This window comes from Mastacembelus armatus, chromosome 2 (assembly GCF_900324485.2).
Source record: "Mastacembelus armatus chromosome 2, fMasArm1.2, whole genome shotgun sequence".
Lineage (NCBI taxonomy): Eukaryota > Metazoa > Chordata > Actinopteri > Synbranchiformes > Mastacembelidae > Mastacembelus > Mastacembelus armatus.
Genome location: NC_046634.1, coordinates 3469547 through 3488589, shown reverse-complemented (window position 1 = coordinate 3488589; position 19043 = coordinate 3469547). Strand labels below are relative to the sequence as shown.

Genomic DNA, 19043 nt, shown 5'->3' with positions numbered 1-19043 from the left:
CAGCAACTATAATTGCATCTGTTTAAAGTTCCTGTATGCTTGTTTTCTCTTCTACTAATATAAAAACGTACTGTTTTCTTTGGATCTTGGATAAAAGGTGTACTAATGGCAGCAGCTGCATAATGCCGAACTACCTGATGAAATAAATCTTTACGTCTTTGATCTGAAACTATCTGGCAGAATATTTATCTCTTTTAGAGTGTGTTTAATGTGTGCTGTAAAAACAGCATTTTCAGTACATCAAACATTAGATATCAGCTTCAGAATTGCCAATCCAAAAACACTTAGAAAGCATTAATTGTTCTGGAAATTCAAAGCAATAGATTGCTGTTATAATCTTCCATTTATACATTCAGGGGTATTTGAGAGTATTCCTGTATATTTTAGCCCAGGTCTGTTACAGTTTTATTGCCTAAGGCTCCTCTACACCACCAAAGCACAGAGACATTTCTAGGTGCAAAAACAACCTCACTAACACAGTATTAAATACAGTAACAGCCATTTCAAATAACATACTGCTGTTGATGGTCTCTATTACTGCGCTTTTTCATTGTGTCAGGAATTCTCTGTCACTCTGTCTGCATGGAGTAAGAAACTCACTGAGTCCGGGGACACCAAGTGCGTGGTCCATAATCTGACAGAGAATCTGGTGACCCGACAAAGCCAAACACTGATTAACTGGAGCCCCACTGAACGCAGTGAAGCTCTGACATCTTTCAAACTGATGCTGAAAGGGAGAGTCACATGCTTCAATGCAACCCCCTGACCCACATAACTGCTATGGCTAATGGAATAATGTGGCTTATAAGTTAAAGAAATCCACATAAAAGCATTGAAGGATTTTCTGAAGGCTCTACTTTCATATGACACCCATCAGTTTGATACTATTGACTAAAATATACACTGTGATTTTACATCATTGGGGGTTACATAGGCCTGAAAAGGCCTGTACAGTGATCTGTATCTGGGTCATGCTCCAACACATCCTGCCTACAAATTTACCTGCTATAACACTGTAGATCACAGCTTGTAAATCTCATTGTAAGTTTCATTGGCACCAATAAAATATTTAACACAGAAGGTGCATATTAATAGGTATGAGAATAATATGTGGAAAAATGGGAGAACAAATTTTTTGTTTAGGAGGAAAAATCTGGCTCCTGAGCTGGTAATTGAGCTACTACATTCACCAGCAAGTCTCCAATCACATTTCTGTTGTTAGGTTTCTAGTTCTTTTTCATAGAAACTTTGCTGTTTTGGTTCATTGCCCCCAAGTGGCAACCAAAACAGTGAGGTGAAATGCTCTCTGGAAAGCTGTGGGGATAATTAGTCAGCCAACAATCATCAGCAATACTTAGCAGGGTAATAATCATTCTCACTTTGAGTGACCCTTTTCACATTACACTTGGTAATTTAATCCATTGGTAATATAAAAACTGTGATTATCACAGCTTTAAATAACAGAGTACAGACAGCAGACCAACAGAATTATGGGTATTAAAACACCTGTGTCATGAAAAAGCTATGTCTGGCACATTTACTGAGTTTAAAAATAGTAAAAGTATATGTATTTGGTTTAATATTTGGACATAAAAGCTTGTATTGGTTGTTCTCTAACATCCGTTTTTATATTGGATCTTAAAACTACATTTCCCACAATTTTATTATCATTTTTAAAACATACCCATAACAATTTTATAGCTATGGCTGAGTTACATCCCTCTTTTTTTATGGAACCCCAAAACTGACAAAAAGGCCAAATAAGATTTTCACGAGTAAAACCTCTACTTCTCTTTCACTTGCTCATTCAATCTTTAAACCAATGTTGTCCTGTCTGTATATTATTATGTGTGGAGTTCAAAAGCTGAATAAAACTAGTAAACAACTTATTTTTCCTTCAAATTTCCTCACATCATCACCTTTTGTACTTATATACTGTATACCTTTATAGGAACACCCTCTGTATACTAAGCAATTAGATTGTAATTTGTGGGCTGTGGGGTGTTACCTGCACCTCACATCAGATCTCAGTTGTTAAACTTGTCTGAGGTGATTTTAGAAGCATATGTGTGGTACTGACAAGCTGCACTTCCAAAACACAAAACATTTCCTTGTACACAGCAGAGGAAGCGATTTTTTCTGTGGTAAAGATCATCATGTCATTTTACATAAAGAAGACTTCTGTCAGCTGCGCAGGCACGCGGCTGCTGCACAGTAGTGCAGGTGGTGAGGGAGGCAGTTTGGATCCTATTTTTGGGTGATGGTTGTTTGACAACTCTATTGCAAATAAATAACAAAGGAAGGTATAGGCAAAATGACACATGTACAAATGTCAGCTGGGGAATTCTTATTTTAGTTTCAACTCCCTATGTGCTTCTGAAATTATAGAGAGTGTTTTGAATGGCAAATGGAGGTCACAGAGTTTGGTAAGTACCAACCAACAAAAGTAGCAAAAACTGTATGACTTGTGTTACTTCCCAATCTTGAATTCAAAATTAGCATATAAATACGGTTTAAAGATTAAATCGATCAATCAAAACCTTTATCAGATGATCTTTTCTGTAAGGTGGTGTTGGTATGATCGTCTCTTACAGTAAGAGACGATCATACTTTTGTCTTTTTGTATCCCAGCATACATTAATATTGACATTTGACTCTGGCTGATATTTACAGTTACTTTCCATGTGTCAGCAGACGCCTGTCAGGCTTCGTTTCCACGATCTATAGAGACTGGAGGCAGCACTGATTCCTGACATTTACTGGAGACAAGGAGACTACAGTTTGGTGTTAATGAAACGTGGCCTGAACTTATCACTGATCCAGTGAACGGTCAGCCTGAGTGCCTGTGATTACATGCACACAGCACTGAGTGCTCATACTGGGAGCTGGACAACAGTCTGATTGTGTCCACGAGGCAATACTGTCACTATGAACTAAAAACTTTCAAAGTGTAAAGTCATTTCTTTTACAGACATATTCAGAAAACACAGAATTCTCCTTTTACTTATTTCCACCAAAATAAACACTAAGTAGAATAATCCCATCATGTCAGTAAATTAGGAGCTTGGACAATCTCAAATATGGCAGATTGTGATGGTATTAGTGACACTGCACTTCGCAGGTTTAGGTCCTACCTGTGTAGGCATCGCTCGTGAGGTTAGCCACAATGTACTAGCATCATCACGAGTGTCAAGGCTCAAGGATCATGTCACCTTGTGTGTAGACCTAATGTCAATTTACAGTAAAAGCAGATGCCATAAAGAAATAATGATCTAATCATGGTGTAATTTTTCACTGCAGCCTCATCTTAAATAAATACATTAACGGAGAGTTCGGTTCTGTTCTCTGCATCATAGAAACACAACCAGAAACAAGATCAGACTGCTTCACAAACCTGGGAGCTGCTATTTACACCTTCATCGACTGCCAGCTACACTGTGTTAATCCCCACCCATTTGTTCTGGCTGCTCAGTAAAATCCAGGTGGGAGAGTTGTTCAAAACGTTGATATGTTCACTGTGGACTGTTCCTTTGCTCTCATACACGTTTAGAGTGGCAGTGGACCATTGTTGTGCCTGTAAACACAACACAACACAGTGCATGTAAACATGGCCACTGAGAGGCTGCATCTGTCTGTGTTGTGTGTAGCGGACACCAAAAACAGGAAGCAGATGAACTGGGCCTGGCGAAGGATGATGCGTTGAATGTCACAGTGCGGAGAAACGCAGCCCGACAGGCAATCGAAATCTAGTAGACCTTTGGAGGCAGCTGAGTGCAGGCTGTCTCACACCTCCAAACCATGGCTAATCAATCACGACAGCTGCATGTGCACAGCCTGTGGGTTGCCACAGTAACAGACAAGTGGGTCGATAAGAGAATATTGATCGGGTGTCTATTTTTTTCCACCCTCTTACCTCCCCCTCAAGAGGAATCTATCTGTCTTATGAAAAGTTATGAAACACAGTTACTGCATCTGATCCTATTCCACATCCTAACAAATTAAGAGCTTCAGGTCCCTCTGGGAAAAAAATGCAATAACTACTATGTAAGCACTGATGATGAATCAATGGTGTAGCAGGAGACTAGGAATTCAGTTTCTGAAGATGTCCAGTGCAAGGATTTGATGCTTACAGGTGAAGAAACATGTTCCTTTTTGCATGTGCATGCGTGCGTAAAAGCCTCCCAGTCAGACATCCTGTTTGCTGTAACAGCTCAGTGGGCTGGGTTAAGTAGTTCTTGCAGTGTAGATTACAAGTGGTTGCCAGTGTCTGGAAAGAAACCAGTAAGACCCCTACCCCATCCCCTCCCCAGGATGGGCCAGCTGACATTACGGTTGCCAGTTCACCCACCCATCAATCTTTTCAGTCTTCAGAGACTGAGGCATTAAAAGGAATATTCTGGCCTCCAGGTTGAAGCTTGTTCCAACAGTTACTGCCTCAGTGTTGCTTTAACAATGATCACCCACCCTCCCCACCCAGAAACTCCCTCCCCAAACCCTTGAAACCCTCTCCCGGTGTGAAACTTTAGAGTTTCCAGCTTGAATCAGGGCTAATAGTACTCCTCGTAGTTCTTGGGGTTGAGGCAATAGAGGATTCCACCACCAAAGGAAAAGATGGTCCCCCCCCAGGCCAGGCCATATCCCCAGTTGAACTCGTGATAGATCCGCAGGTTGATGCTCTCAATAAACTTGATGGGGTAGAGGACCAAGCTGCAGGCCTGGAGGACAACTGGAAGAAGGATGCACAGGGTAAATAATAATCATCATCATCATCAGTCATTTATCAGTATAATTTCTTCAAAGAAAGCTGCAGAAAAAAACACTAATATGATGACTGTGGGCATGAAGAGGATATTTTAGTGGTATAGACTTAATCAAGAAGGTTTTACACACACAGCATTGACATTGACATGTGTACTGAATGCCCTGAGAAACATTTACCAGATGAGAACACTCCCAGGGTCTTTAAGGTGCAGCTCAGCACCTCATTCATAAACACGGGCTGTTAGTCCCTCTCATCACTAAAATACCAAACTGAACAGCACAGTGTAGCCTGAGTCTCTCAGAGGTTTGAAATGTTTCGAAGGATACTTCTACCTGAAGGTGTAAGTTAAAGGAGACTTCCCTCGATGTTGCTATTTCTCCATGACGATGATGATGATGATGCACTTTTTATAAGTGCACACATGCTTTAACTGAGAGGACACTTCCTGTCTCTACAGACGGATGGTCCCCAGACTAAGAAGGACACATTCCAACAACAACTGCGGAGCAGGTTGTTTGCAAACAGCAACAGATTAATGTCACACTTTCACCTCCTCTGATCAACTGCTCCTCTTCACAACTTGGCTAACTATGATTAGTACTAACTCCTACAAACTGCACTGAACTATTACAATATTAGAATCAGACACAGACATATTTATTTGTACTCTCTGCCGACAGCAATGCTTTTACCAGCGTGGGTGCCAGCTGATGTGAAATTAACCTCCTGTAGGTTTAATCAGTTTGACTTCATGGGATTTAGTCACTTACATTCTTATCAGCCACATACAAAACAGAAACGCTCGAAAAACAGCAGAAACGATCACCGACTGGGGTGAGAAGAGAGGGTGGGAGGGAGGGTCATTTAGCCCCGTTTGGTTCATTTAACACATTTTGGCAAAACAAAATAAATCAAACCTGATCAGGCAGGAGGAAAGGAGAGGGAACTGGAGAAACCACAGGAGAGATGGGAGAATAAAGATGGAGGAAGGAGATACAGAAAAAGGATCTGACTTGGAGTAATGGGTCTAGTTTGGGAAGAGATGGAGGGACGAGGGGTCGTGAAGGGAGGACAGGGGTAGGGGAAGAGGGGAAAGTGGGCCAAGAGGTAGATTTAAAAAGTAAAAAAGCAGGAGGGGTGAGCGATGGATGGCAGCACAACAAAGGAGCATACATCAATCAGTATTTCTTCAAAGAGAATTCATCTGAACACACGGTCACTTTCCTGCATTACAGTACAAAATCACAGATATGGTGTGAAGAACAAGTCTTTCACTGAGGGTCTGTAGCACCTTTCAGGTTTTTCTGAAAGAAAAACGAGACAATGCCACTGAAAAGTAGCATCAGTGTACTATTGTCCGCTTCCAGTCAAAGCAGTGGCCAAAAAAAATGAACAGCACCCACAAAGGTCATCAGAGCTGAGGTCAAAGGTCAACTAATTTAAACTTCTGACACACTCCTGCTCCACTCCATGGACAACCAGGCAGAGCCGCTGCAACTAACACATACACAATAAAAGCTTGTAATGTGAAGACACCTTAAGCGGATGTGCTGTGCTGTCTCGTACCACTGCAGGGAGCACGTTTTCACAGTCAGAGGAGACGCAGGAGATTTTTCAATTCATCAAGTCTTGAAAATTGGCTCCTCTAACAGATGAAAGTAGTAAATAAAAGACACGGTGTGAAGAAGGAAGCTATTGAGTGTCGGAACACTCGAGAAAAATTGCTTCTGACACGGGCTACTGTGACATCTCAGCTGATATTACCTCCTGGCTTCTGATTATAAATGAACTTGCAACGCATGAATTCTCACATTGAAATCAGATGAAATACATAATTTAATAAAGAAACATGAAATAGCAAAAGCAGAATTTTTGGTGAAAGTAGTCGGTTATCAAAGGATCCCGCTCCTTTTTCATACATAGCTCTTTGTTAAAAACCCCAAAACATGAGTCAGTGTACATAAATGCTTAAAGAGGAGTTAAAAACAAATCCCACTGTGCATTTTGATACTTTAGCGCCAGACTGAGAAGAAATGTTTTACTGCTCTGAGTGAAGTTACACATCTGACCCCATCAGTGATGCCAGAAGCGATGCCATGGTGTGCTTCCACCCCCTCAGATAAATCACTGCAGCAGGTTGTAGGTCAGCAAAAACAAGACTTTCATCTGCTGTCAAGCTGCACTGTAAAATTCTGCTGCATGTGCCTCTAATGACAAGTGAAAAAATAAGGTAATCCTTAAACCAGTGCTCTTCCAGAGTCAAAGACAATTCAAAAGAAAATGGCAAACACAGCACAGTGTTTGGTCCCAGAGTGGGCCAATAAAGCATGAATATTTTACAGCTCTTATTAAAATCTAAAGCTCGAACACGATTTGTCTGTGGCGGCTGAATTAGAAGAATGAGCTTATAATTAATGAAAACTTTGAGATGAAATTTACAGTGTGGAAAAATACATCTAGACAATGTGGCACTCACTACTTGGCAACTCTCCATGTATTCCAGCTGTAAATGTCACAGTGCCTGTTTGCTTCGCTTTGAGCTTCTACAGTTCACTACAGGATGCAAAATTACACTATTTGAATGAAAAGTAAAATGTCAATCCAGATATAGTAAGGATGTTTACTTCTAGTCTTTTTATGCATTTCATTCTTCATACTTCTTCAGAATAACAAGACTTCCAGTTCAGGAGAAATCACACAGCTTCTCTAAATCTCTGCACCATCCCTTTCAAGTTAAGGCGATTTCCACTTTAATGCAGCACCTCACTGCTGTGGTTTGCACAGTATGACAGCTCTGCAAAATGAAACATTTCACGCCTAAAAACATGAAAATTTCCAATTATTCCAGGAGGTGAGAATGGGGAAAATGTGGAAACTTGAGAGTTGTCCTACTCGAGATTGGGGCTGACTGGGGAAATTAAATGGACAGGCGTGACGCTCCGCTCTGACCCTGCTGGGCCCGAATCATAAAAATAGGATTTTCTCTAAATGAGTTTGAGGGATGGTATTAAGTGTGTGTTTGAGTGTGAATGTGAGGGTGTGTGTGTGTGTGTGTGTGTGTGTGTGTGTGTGTGTGTGTGCAGTCTGTGCAGCTATTTAATCAGTAAGTAACGATTATCATTTAAATGCATGTCAGTTTTCAACATGATTACCCTGCAACCTTCCATTTACCTTGTCCAAATTGCCTAATTAAGTAATCTTATTGTGTGAATGTGTGTCATTAGGTGTGTGTATTTTAGCATATAATGAGTGTCTGGCCTTCAACCCGGTGGTGTTTGTGTATGAACTGCAGTTTGGGTGTGTGTGTATGTGCACTGACCTGCAGCGAACAGCATGAAGGCGACAGGTGCATAGAATCGCCGTCTCGTGCCGATGCACACGGCAACCAGAGCAACCAGGAATGACATCAACACCAAGGCTCCACCCCCTAGCAACAGGGCCAGCGTAGCAACCTGCCAGTCTGAGAAGGCAAAGAGAGAGGGAGGTGAAGGAGAAAGGGTGAGGAAGAAAGGTGGACAAAAAAGTGGTGAAGTGTAGAAAGAAAAATGTGACCAGAAAGTAACATTTGAAAAATAGTTGCATAAAGAGAAGATTGATGTTCAGGTGTGCAAAGTGTGCCCCGCCTCACGCCCAGGGTCATGTGGGATTGGTTCCCTCCATCAAGTATGTTGATAGTAGGAGGAGGGTAGAGGAAAAACGACACAAAAGAAAAAGCCATTAAAAATAAAGGAAACCAGTAAATACTGGATGGAAACAGAAGAATGAAGAAAGAAGGAGAAACAAGGAGGAAACAGAGGAACAAAGGAATGATGATGATGAGGAACGGGATGGTAAATGTTAAAAAAAATAAATCCAGTGAGAACAGGAATAAAACACTGAAGACACTGAAAAAGTGAGAAAGGAAGGACAGCAAGGGTGGAATGAAGAAAGAAGGGGATGAGGAAAAATAAAAGGTTACACAGAGAATGGATTGTAAGGATGAAGCTCAGGAATGGACGGACAGAGGAGTCGAAGCAGAAGGAGGGAAAAAAGGGATGAAAGGAGCAAAAAAGTCTGAAATAATAAAAATATACTGAAAAGCAAAAAAAGATACAGAAGGTTGGAAGGAGGAGGAAGACTGAGGCAGGATGGGATCAAGGGGTACAACAGAGCAAAGACAAGATCCAGGGAGGAAGGTCAGACAGGGAAAGAAAGGGGGCCAAAAGACAGACTGAAGAGAGGAAGAAGGGAAGACAAGGGAAGGAAAACAGAAACAATGGGGGATTGGGGAAGGATGGAAGGAAGAGAGGCGGGAAAGGAAAAAGAAGAAATAGAAGAGTAAAGGAGCAACACAAGTATGTAGACCTGCAAAAAACAAAGAGGACTGAGGAACAAAGGGAGAGATGAGTTAAAGTGAGATGAAAAGAGGTTTGGTAGAGACGACACGATGAGTATCTTAGAGAGGGTGATAAAAGACACGCAAGTGGAGTGGCACCGGCATAATGTTACAAGGACAGGGAGAGGGCAGCATGAAAAGACACGTCAAAAGGAGGAGAAGAGGGTGGTGAAGGTACAGAAAGAGGGGGGGAGGAATAGGAGGAGAGGATAGCATGGAGGGGCCGGGGACAGAGCAGCGCTGAGTGAAAGTAATGAAGAGAGAGAGAGAGCACTTAGTATACCTGAGCCGACAAAAAGCCTCGGCTGAAAAGCTTTGCTGGCATGTTATCAAAAATCTGTCCACATTTATATATGGGGAGCACAGTGACTTGATACACACTAAAATAGCACACACACATGCACTTACACAGATAAATGGGCACACACAAAAACACTATATCTGTCTATCTATAGATTACTTTACAAATGTACAGAGACGGAAATGGAGAGACACTGGAGGGAAATAACAGGAAGAAAGAGTTCCTGATGAGTCCGGCAAACAGTCAGAGGCTCAGCTGAGCTGTCATTCTCTCTCTCTCTCTCTCTCTCACACACACACACACACACACACACACACACACACACACACACACACACACACACACACACACACACACACACACACACACACACACACACACACACACAGAGGACTTCTCTAGCAAGCTTACAGCTAACTGACTGGTTCTGGCAGGAAAACACAAGACTGCACAAATGTTCCAGCAGTCAGATTTGTGTTTAAATTCTCTCCACTTGCTGTGTGAACACACCTTAAAGGTGAGATCTAACAGTAATCTCACTTATGTCTTTTGTTTCTATAAATAATACAAATACATTTATAGTCTAAATAGTGAAAATAAGTGAATGGTGCAACTCAGTGCAACATAAGTTACAACAGCACACATACCTTCTCATCTAATCTGTCTCTAACCTTTTCCTCCACCTGTCTGCCTCCACACTCTGATCTGATGTGATGCTGTCAGATTGGCCGCGCTCATATAAGCTGCTGTAAAACCTATTTCTGTACAATACCACTGAACCAGAGTGCAACTTTACAAAATACATAAATAAAATTCCACCTTCAGAACGTACAGTAGCTCTTAAAAGACCGACTTCAAACGACAAGTTCTGGGTAAAATATCAGTGAACCGCATCTGACAGAGAAATGAAGCTGTCAGTCTAAATTCAAAGTCAATGCGCCGTAGCTGGCATCAACGGCATGCTGCAGAGCAATTTAAGTTTTTATTTTTTTATTTTACAGCTATTTCAGTTGTGTAAATACAAGCGAAGTCTAAATGTACTGCTCTAGTGTGGTAAAAAAGCTTATGAAAGATGGACGGTGGTGGAGCGAGATAAGGAAAGATGAGAGATTTCGAGGGAGGGGGGAAGATGGCGAATGAGGTGAAAGATGAGTTGCAGATGTACAGCGGGAGGCAGAGAAGAGGAAGAGGAGCAAATTAAAGATGAGAGAGAGGAGAAAGTAGGGAGGACAGAAGAAAGGGAGTGATAGAGAGCAGAAAAATGAGTAAAAAGATGGCTACATGGTGCAATCAACAGCATCTTGTGTGGCAAAGGTGAAAGCAGCTTATTTTCACTTTGAATGATGCTGCTGATACTATTTCTGTTTTGAGCCTTTGACTGATCTCCCCTGAGGAGTTGCCCTGTATAGTCAATGCACAAGATATGCAAGAGTGGAATTAAGGATGGGACAAGAGACAGAGACGGAGGGCTGAAACACTCATGAGGCTGAGGTGGTCAGTCATTCATATTATACTTAGAAAGACCCTCTACCAGTCAAAACCAGCTTTTCTAAACAGCACACTGTCAGGTGCTCTGAGTCAAAGCAAAAAAACATTCTGACCACAGGCTGGTACCTGATAAAAGGTCAGGGTCCAGCAAAACAATTAACATCTGTCCTCCACCGACTGCATATCACACTGAAGTTTAAAGAATCTATTAGGTGTTTAAATGTTGTTGTTTTTTTTACAAGATGTTTTGACAAATTCAAAATGTGACCTCATGGTGACATTAAGGTAACCTCAGGGTATTTTCAAAATGATTAAAATTCACTGGGCATAGCCCACATGATTGATTCTGCTATCATCAAGAGCAATCCAATTTTCTTATATGGTTTACTTCCCTGAAACTAGTTAGCCCTCCCTGTCCTGCTGACATGCTGCTCCGTGCCAAATGTGTTTTGGTATAAACAGTAGTGACATTTACGGAGGCACACAAACTGATTATTGAAAGGCACTGACAACAGCTAGTTGTAAGAGTCATTAAAACTTGGACCTGACAATAGCACTAGATGAAGAGCCAAAGTGATGAAAACTGAGCCTCAGGTATGAATACATCACATTACATGCTGTTGAGATGTTTCAGTGTAAATCAACACTGAAGGTAATTTGAGAATTACATATATTTACATATATCTAAACAGCACGGTGCCCATTTCCAATAGCACCACCCAGTCCAATGTCAGTATCTTCTTTCATACACGTTAAAAATGAGGTAATGAGACCAGGGGTTGCTGCGGCACCTAAAACTAAGTTGGCAGACTGAATTACACTAAAGCTAATAGCATAGACAGTGACTTTTATAACGATACTGACAAATAAATTGTATTTAATGTGAACTAGGCATGATCGCAATTCACTTAATGTAGTATCAGTCAAGCAGACCCGTCTTAAGTGTAATGTTGTTTTTTAACATATGAAAGTTTAAACCTTGCTCCGTCATTCACTCACAAAGACACATACACACTGAGGTGTATGGAACTTGCTGCTGGCAAATGTTTCTCACACTAAAACCAACATTGTGCTGTGCTGTGAACCTTCCTTTCTCTTTCTCCCTCACACAGATACCTCCTGTTTGCCGTGTGACAGGATTACTGCACTGCACTGCCACACCCAGAGCTGTCGCACACTGATTAGCCGCTGTCGTACTCTGGGTGCCTGTATCCACAGCAGAACAGTCACAAGTAAAAGTACACACGTTCATTGTTGTTGTCATTTTAACATTGCAATCATGACACAGTGCCTCTTTGCCAGTCAGAGAGTTCCTGTGCAGTGCATGGCACCTCCAAAACAGTGTCACACGACACACAAACATCACAAAGCCAGTCTGGGGATCAGACTCAGACCCACTAGCAATTCTCACCTGCGTTCAAACATTTCATTGTTAGCCATGTCTGCGGCGGAGCAGCAGGGACGACTGTATTAGTTTATCGGTCAGACAGCCTGAAAGTCCCACCACTGTGCTCCTTACTGAAATATCTCAACAACTACTGGATGGATTGCCATGATATATTTAGTGACAGTTATGGTCCCCAGAGAATAAATCCCACTGACCTCAGTGATGAGGAATTTCACAACAGACACAAAAGTATGTTTTCAGGGGGTGCTTGCTGTTAAGTGGTCTGAGGCTCCTGTGCTTTAGAAATCAAATTTGTGTTCACAGATAATTTCGAATAGTTGTCCAGATTTATACACGCTGCTGTGGTGATGCTATAAATGGTTTGATAAAAGCTTGATTTGCATCCATTATATTCCTGCGTGTGTCCGTCTGTCTGGCTGCAGCACATCTAAATGCCACATTCCCATTCCTTATTCAGCTGCTACAAATAGAACGGGCATCTCTGGGGGCTCACTGTGAGGACAGATGAAGTCAGAGGAGAGGAAGGAAGTAAGAAAGAGGAGAAGGAAAGGGAGAGAGTTTTGACCCTGGAGAAAATGGAAAGCTGGAGATGGAGAGGGCTGTGGAGGAGGAGGCTGGTGAAATTACAAAGGGAAAATGATTAACATTAGAAATGTAACAATGACGCCTTCGGGGAGGAGAGAGGCATGAGAGGCAGAAAAAGGGAATGAGGAACAAACTAAAAGGAGACGAAAAATGAGGGGAGGGTTAAGAATTGAGAAAAAGACAATTCATTTAACAGTGTAGATGAAAAAGGCCGGGTGTAGAAGCAACGAACGGATCGATGGAGAAAGATGAGAAGGGCAGAGAGCGAGAAAGCAACATTTATGGAGGTTTTTAGGTCTTCACCAATGATGTTAAATCTGTGACAACAAAGACTGGTAAATGTAGGTCAACACAGGCCAATATCTACACTTCTTCCCACTAAGTCTATCTACAAACCCATGTTGAGCACATTGTTCGCCATTTAAATGAATTAAAAATGAGCTAATATGCTAGTGGACAAACAAATGGCCTCCTAGTGTTTCGTGATGGGTTAAGTATCTCAAACTGTAACTAGATCCAACAGTGAGCCACACAAATCTTCTCTCAAGGTCAGGTGAATGACAAACCTATCAGCAGCGATTTCACGTCTTTTGTTCCCAGCTATTTCTTGTGCTTTTGTTGTATGTGAAGCAGCTGACAGTGTATTTTCTGACTGAAACACTATGACAAACAGAAATCTGAGTTGTAAAAAGATAAACAAAAAAACAAAGGAATAGAAAAATGAAGAGCACAGGGGAAAAGAAAATGAAAAGAAAAAAGAAAGAACAGGAGGGGTGAATGAAGGAGGTGATTTGCTGCTGAGCCTGACAGGACTGCACACACTGTACTGTCTGTCTGACAGGTAGATATTCCCCTGATGTCTTCCTATAAGTCCCACTGCGACTGTTTTCATTTGAAGACATTTCCCTATTTCCCAAAAGTAAAGGAATTCAAATCCAAGACCTCGGTGTCTGTTGCTGCTGCCGAGGTTCCTGCACTATTGTCACCATGAAATTTCACCTAATGACATGACTCCTGCAGCATTTTCTGACAGGAAATAAGTAACGTTGCTTGCTTTTGTTATGGCTTTATTTAGACAAAAGCGATTTCTGATCTGTCACACGTCGCATTAATGATAGAACTTTAAAGCATAACAATAATTACTTTCATTGACAGAGGTTTTCACTGTGCTCAAAGACACATCAGGTCTGAGGTGGCTGGTCCTGGCGGGTGGGCCTGTTAGAGAGGACGTAATGAGTAGAGAGAATGTGTTGTCAGGCAGGGAGCCAGACACTTATTTTACAGTGGATGCCTTAATGAATGACTAGTGAGAGACGTTCGCCTCCTTTTCCCCTGATTAATCCACTAATAAACATTATCCCATTCATTTCATCATGTGTTGGAGAATAATGCTGCCTGTCTTATAAATGTATTGTGGTTGTAGAAGGGTTTTAGGCATACTGTTGGATAGGAAACAGTGTCAGTCAGTCAGCAACTCAACAACTACTGGATGGATTATACAGATTATACAGAAGACATTCATGATCCCCAGACAACCCTCTGTCTTTTTATCTACCTCTGTCATCAAGTCAAACTCTTACTCATCTCAACACATATAAATAAAATAAATAATAAATGAACGCAGTTTTATTTTCTCTATATATTGCTCTGTGTGCCACACAGACTACTGTAACTGCTCAGTGACTGGCACTGTGCTTGAAATCACTCCCCATTTACCATATAGTGCTGTCACGATCCCCGCCTCAGTCCTGTTAATGTTTCCCAGCCTGTCCCTCTGTCCCTGTCAGCCACACTCACTGCCTCAGGCCCCTGCATTTATATGGAGCTTTCCTCAGTTGTCAGTCCTCATTCCCTTAGACCTTCCCTCCCATTCCAGTCACCTGACCCCAGTCACTTCTCTCAGTTTCCCAATTATTTAAACCTGTCGTTCCACCTGCTCCCTGCCAGCTCGCTGCCTCTTTCATGCTGCTCATGTTGTCGACTCCAGCTCTTGCCATATGCCTGTTTCCTGTGCTGTTTCTGCTCCTGTATGTACCTACTTGTCTGTTTTCTCACAATCACTGAATAAACCACCGCACCGGTCTTCATTTGGGATCTATTTGGTCTTACAAACTAGGTGGTGTAGAAAGTTCAGGGCTAAGTGCTCTGATCTGACAGTCAACACCTAAGCTTAGCTTGGTTTGTAGCAGGACAATAGGTTTTAAAAGACTTATATCACCAAACAGTTTCAAAAAGCACTGATACACAAGCTATCTGTAACTTTATCTGTGAGCTCTCCATCTCTATCTTTCCTCATTTGTCTTTTTGAGCTGTATGGTGGCCCAGCAGGTTCAAGCATCCCATAGCTGAAATGCCCATGAATGAGCCAACAAATACCTGCCAACTCCAGCAGGGGCTGCACTGCAGTAGCCCTGTCTTCCACAGCAGAGGTAATGAAAAGACAGCAATCAATTCATCGCCACATTATCACAACAGCAAGAAGTAAATCCTCTCAGTGAATGAAAAGGATGAGCTAAATGAACAGTAACGGGTGGCTTGGTCAGTCTCAGGTGCTGGCACAAGCAGGGAGTGATTAATTTTTTTTAGATCAGTGTGTATGTGTGTGTGTGTGTGTGTGTGTGTGTGTGTGTGTGTGCGTGCGTGCGTGCGTGCGTGTGTGTGTGTGTGTGTGTGTGTGTGTGTGTGTGTGTGTGTGCGCGTGTGTGTGTGTGCATTGTTGAAGCTCACACACTTTCAAACCGACACACCCGATGTGCCAAGACATCTAATTAGGCAGTTCTGGTCTGGAGTCTGGATACATATGTGTGTGTGAGGAGGACAGAAAAAAAAAAGGTATGGCTCAAAGTTGTGCTGAAAAAGTGTGTCAGTGGATGCGTGTGCATGTTGAGGTTCTAGCAGAGGAGGTGTAGAGATGCAACAACAGAGAAATCAGAGTGTGACATGAAATATTCAGCTCAGCTTCAGAGGAGGCTGTCCAGAAACAGGTCAGCTCAACATGGTGGAGTCTTGCTGGCACACCCGCATGCGCACACACACACACACACATAGTCACACACCAATTTACATGCTGACATACACACACTATTGCTCCCTTTCTGACAGACACTCACAGGAAGACACACGCAAACTATGCATCTGCTACAAATGCACACACGCAGTCATGATCCAGCCAACCCCGAGTGTGTGTGTGTGTGTGTGCGCATGTGTGTGAAGCGAGTGTGTGTGTGACAAGGAGACAGTAAAAGTAAGGACAGTAATAAGGGCAGACATATGGTGCCAGTTGTGGTGTCTGGCAGCTTAAAGACCTTTTAAAAGACTCGTATTTAATGGCCCCCATGTGTAATCAGCACCACCCACCTCCCAGCGTCACAGTGGTGATAAATAAAGCCACTTTTGCTTCAATTAAAGTGAAGCTCATATCTTTTTCTTTTTTTTTTTTCATAAAAATCAATCCAACATCCAAGATCAACCCAGCCTCCTGTGCCCCAAACTGGCAACACCTCTGGTGGGTGTAACAACAAGGCTGTTTCCTAGACACACAACAAAAAAAAATGGGGGGAAAAAAAGGAAGTGCGAGACAGAATGAGCAGTGAGCCTGAGCTTTTACCCCCCACCCTTCTTCTCCTGATTTGAAAAATGAACGAATTATGCACAGGTAAGTGGCAACACCCAGCAGCGTTAATGTGTCTTACAGTGAAGGTGGCAGCAACTTCGCAGCGTTAATGATCTAGATGGTGATCATAATGAAGTCGCCAAAACAGGCTGAAAATGCAGTGTACTGTAGCTCACGAGCAGGATTTCTCTTATTTTCCCAGGACTGACCCATGACTATGTTCAAGCATATGAACATGACATCACGCACTCACAAATGGGGGAAATGTCTATCACCCACTATCTGACATTGTAAGATATGCAGGGATGTTTTTTCATACATGTAAGTAATTACATACATGGAAAAATAAAATTTCATATTGAAATTTAGGGTGCATCTAACTTTATTTCTGTCTTACATATAATCTCCCTCTTTTTTGAAAAATGGTCATGTTGGTATATTAACAATGACTTGTTTTGTTTCAGACAACAGCCCAGAGCATAAAATATTACACTAACAATCAATCAATTACCAACATTAATTTTCAGCTTTTATCCTTTACAGTTCACTTCCCTGTGACCAGCTATGCCTCTGTTCATTCTCTCCATTCCTCCACATCTCCCTCTCCAAAGGACCTATTACAGTGAGAGACTACACGCATTAACATCAGGGTTAGTATTTGCTACACGTTTGTGTCTTCAAAATGTCACATGTCTGCAGCTTTTGGAGTAGGAAGCGAGGAGCGGAGGAGTGGGGATAATGAATTCAAAAGGCTGTTTTTGGCAACAGAAGCCTGTGGTGCAGGTATAATGAATTACATCAACCTTACATTTTATTTATGAAGCATTTTCTCTTCATACTCCGAGTTCAAACGGCCTAAAATCAAGTGTAAATTTGTTTGAAGCGCTGGGATAAATCCCATAATATCACCTCCACAGTAATTAATGTGGAGATCCCAGTGAAGTCACAAGTTGAGGGGGACTGACAGGATGATGCTTCGTTTTGTTTGGATGGAAGCAGAGCAGGACAGTTTCATAGAAAGGTCTATGACATGGATTCCTCTAGGAATGACCTTCTAGAGGTGAGGAAACATCCATCATCATCATCATCAGCTCGAGCATCACTACTTGTCAATCACAAGTCTTCTTCTCGTAGGTCTATATAAAAAACAGGTAAATCCCCTCTAACTATACTGAGGATGTCCGGTGCGCACGGGACAGGATGCATGGCGCGGCTGTTATGGTCTTAATAAGCTCATTGTGACTTCCCCCCTCTCCTCACCTGAGCCCAGCGTGCTGCTACACTGCCAGCTCTCGGTGCTCGCCGGCTTCCAGCAGGACTCCCACAGGGACAGGTAGTAGTGGTCTTCGGCAGTCACCCACGCCGGGCTCATCACGGCTCCCACATCCAGGCAGAGCGCAAGGAAGACGCACACCAGCCCCACCAGCTTCAGCGGTGTCAGCGGGGAGCTGCGCGCCGACTCCTCCGTCTCGGTGACAGCAGAGGACATTGCGAGGCTGGAGAGGCAAAGAGGGTTCAAAACCCGGGGACGATGGCGACGTGCGTGCGTGTTGATGTATCTCGTCTTCACGGTGCGTGGATGTCTGCGAAAGTCCGGTGAGGGACTCTTAGCCGAGCACTGCCGCTAGTGCCGCCTGGGGTGCACGCTGGGCGGACGCTCCGTCTGTGGGCACCGCTGCCGCCTCGCACCGGAGATCTCCTACCGTTTACAGCGCTGACGTCAAGGCTCCGAGGGATCAGCAGGTGCTACAGGGTCCTAGAGAGACAGAAGGAAGGAAAAAACACGTTTAACAGGGGCCAAATTCCTCTGGCAGATCTAAACAAAATAATAAGTAATAATAAAAAAAACTCACTAAGCAAACACGGCAAACTTTAGGTTTGTTTTAAAGAGAACTGGATTTTTTTTTTATTGATGTTCTTATTTTTACAGTTTTGTTCAGACTGAAAAAAGTCAACATGAGATAAACTAAGAAATTCACAACACGACCGAATTACCAACAAGTGGAACATGATTGAACCGAAGTTAGTAAACTGCAGCACAGAAAGATTAGCCAGTCAGTATGCCGAGTAACTATAATCTATAGTCTATAATCAGTAAATCAATCGCCAATAATTGTCATTGAAACGTGCAGTAACATTAATGGCCACTTGGTGGCAGCAGAAACAACTTGTAATAACAAGACCAACTTATCGAATAAATTGATGTGGCATATTTGAAGTGTAGTTCTCATATGCTCTTTGTTGTACTGTGGAATCCTCCTCTGCAAGTGAAAACAAAACAAAAATGTTCAGGATGCTCATTTACACACTGTTTGTTAATAAGCAAATTGAGCAAACAGGGCTAGTTTGAATAGAGTGGGTCTTCAGCAGTAACTTTCAGATGGTTATTTACACGTCCAGCAGATGCAGCAGAACACTGCTATTCATTTAGCCATGTCTGTGGCCCTTTTATTTTCAGTTCTGTTTTGGTCTCCACCAGCTGTTGAGAACATTTCCTGTTTTTTAGCTGCC

At 42.4% G+C, this 19043-nt stretch overlaps 1 protein-coding gene across 1 annotated transcript; it reads right to left on the bottom strand.

Moving 5' to 3' along the window:
* Nucleotides 1-4547: 4547 nt before the first annotated feature.
* On the bottom strand, nt 4548-18182 carry LOC113127365 (transmembrane protein 47-like). The gene is made up of 3 exons (XM_026301849.2): nt 17793-18182; nt 8082-8222; nt 4548-4726 (listed from the first exon to the last, which is right to left on the bottom strand). Exons 1-3 carry the CDS (start codon nt 18019-18021, stop codon nt 4548-4550), a joined length of 549 nt encoding a protein of 182 aa, XP_026157634.1. The 5' UTR covers nt 18022-18182.
* Nucleotides 18183-19043: the final 861 nt, after the last annotated feature.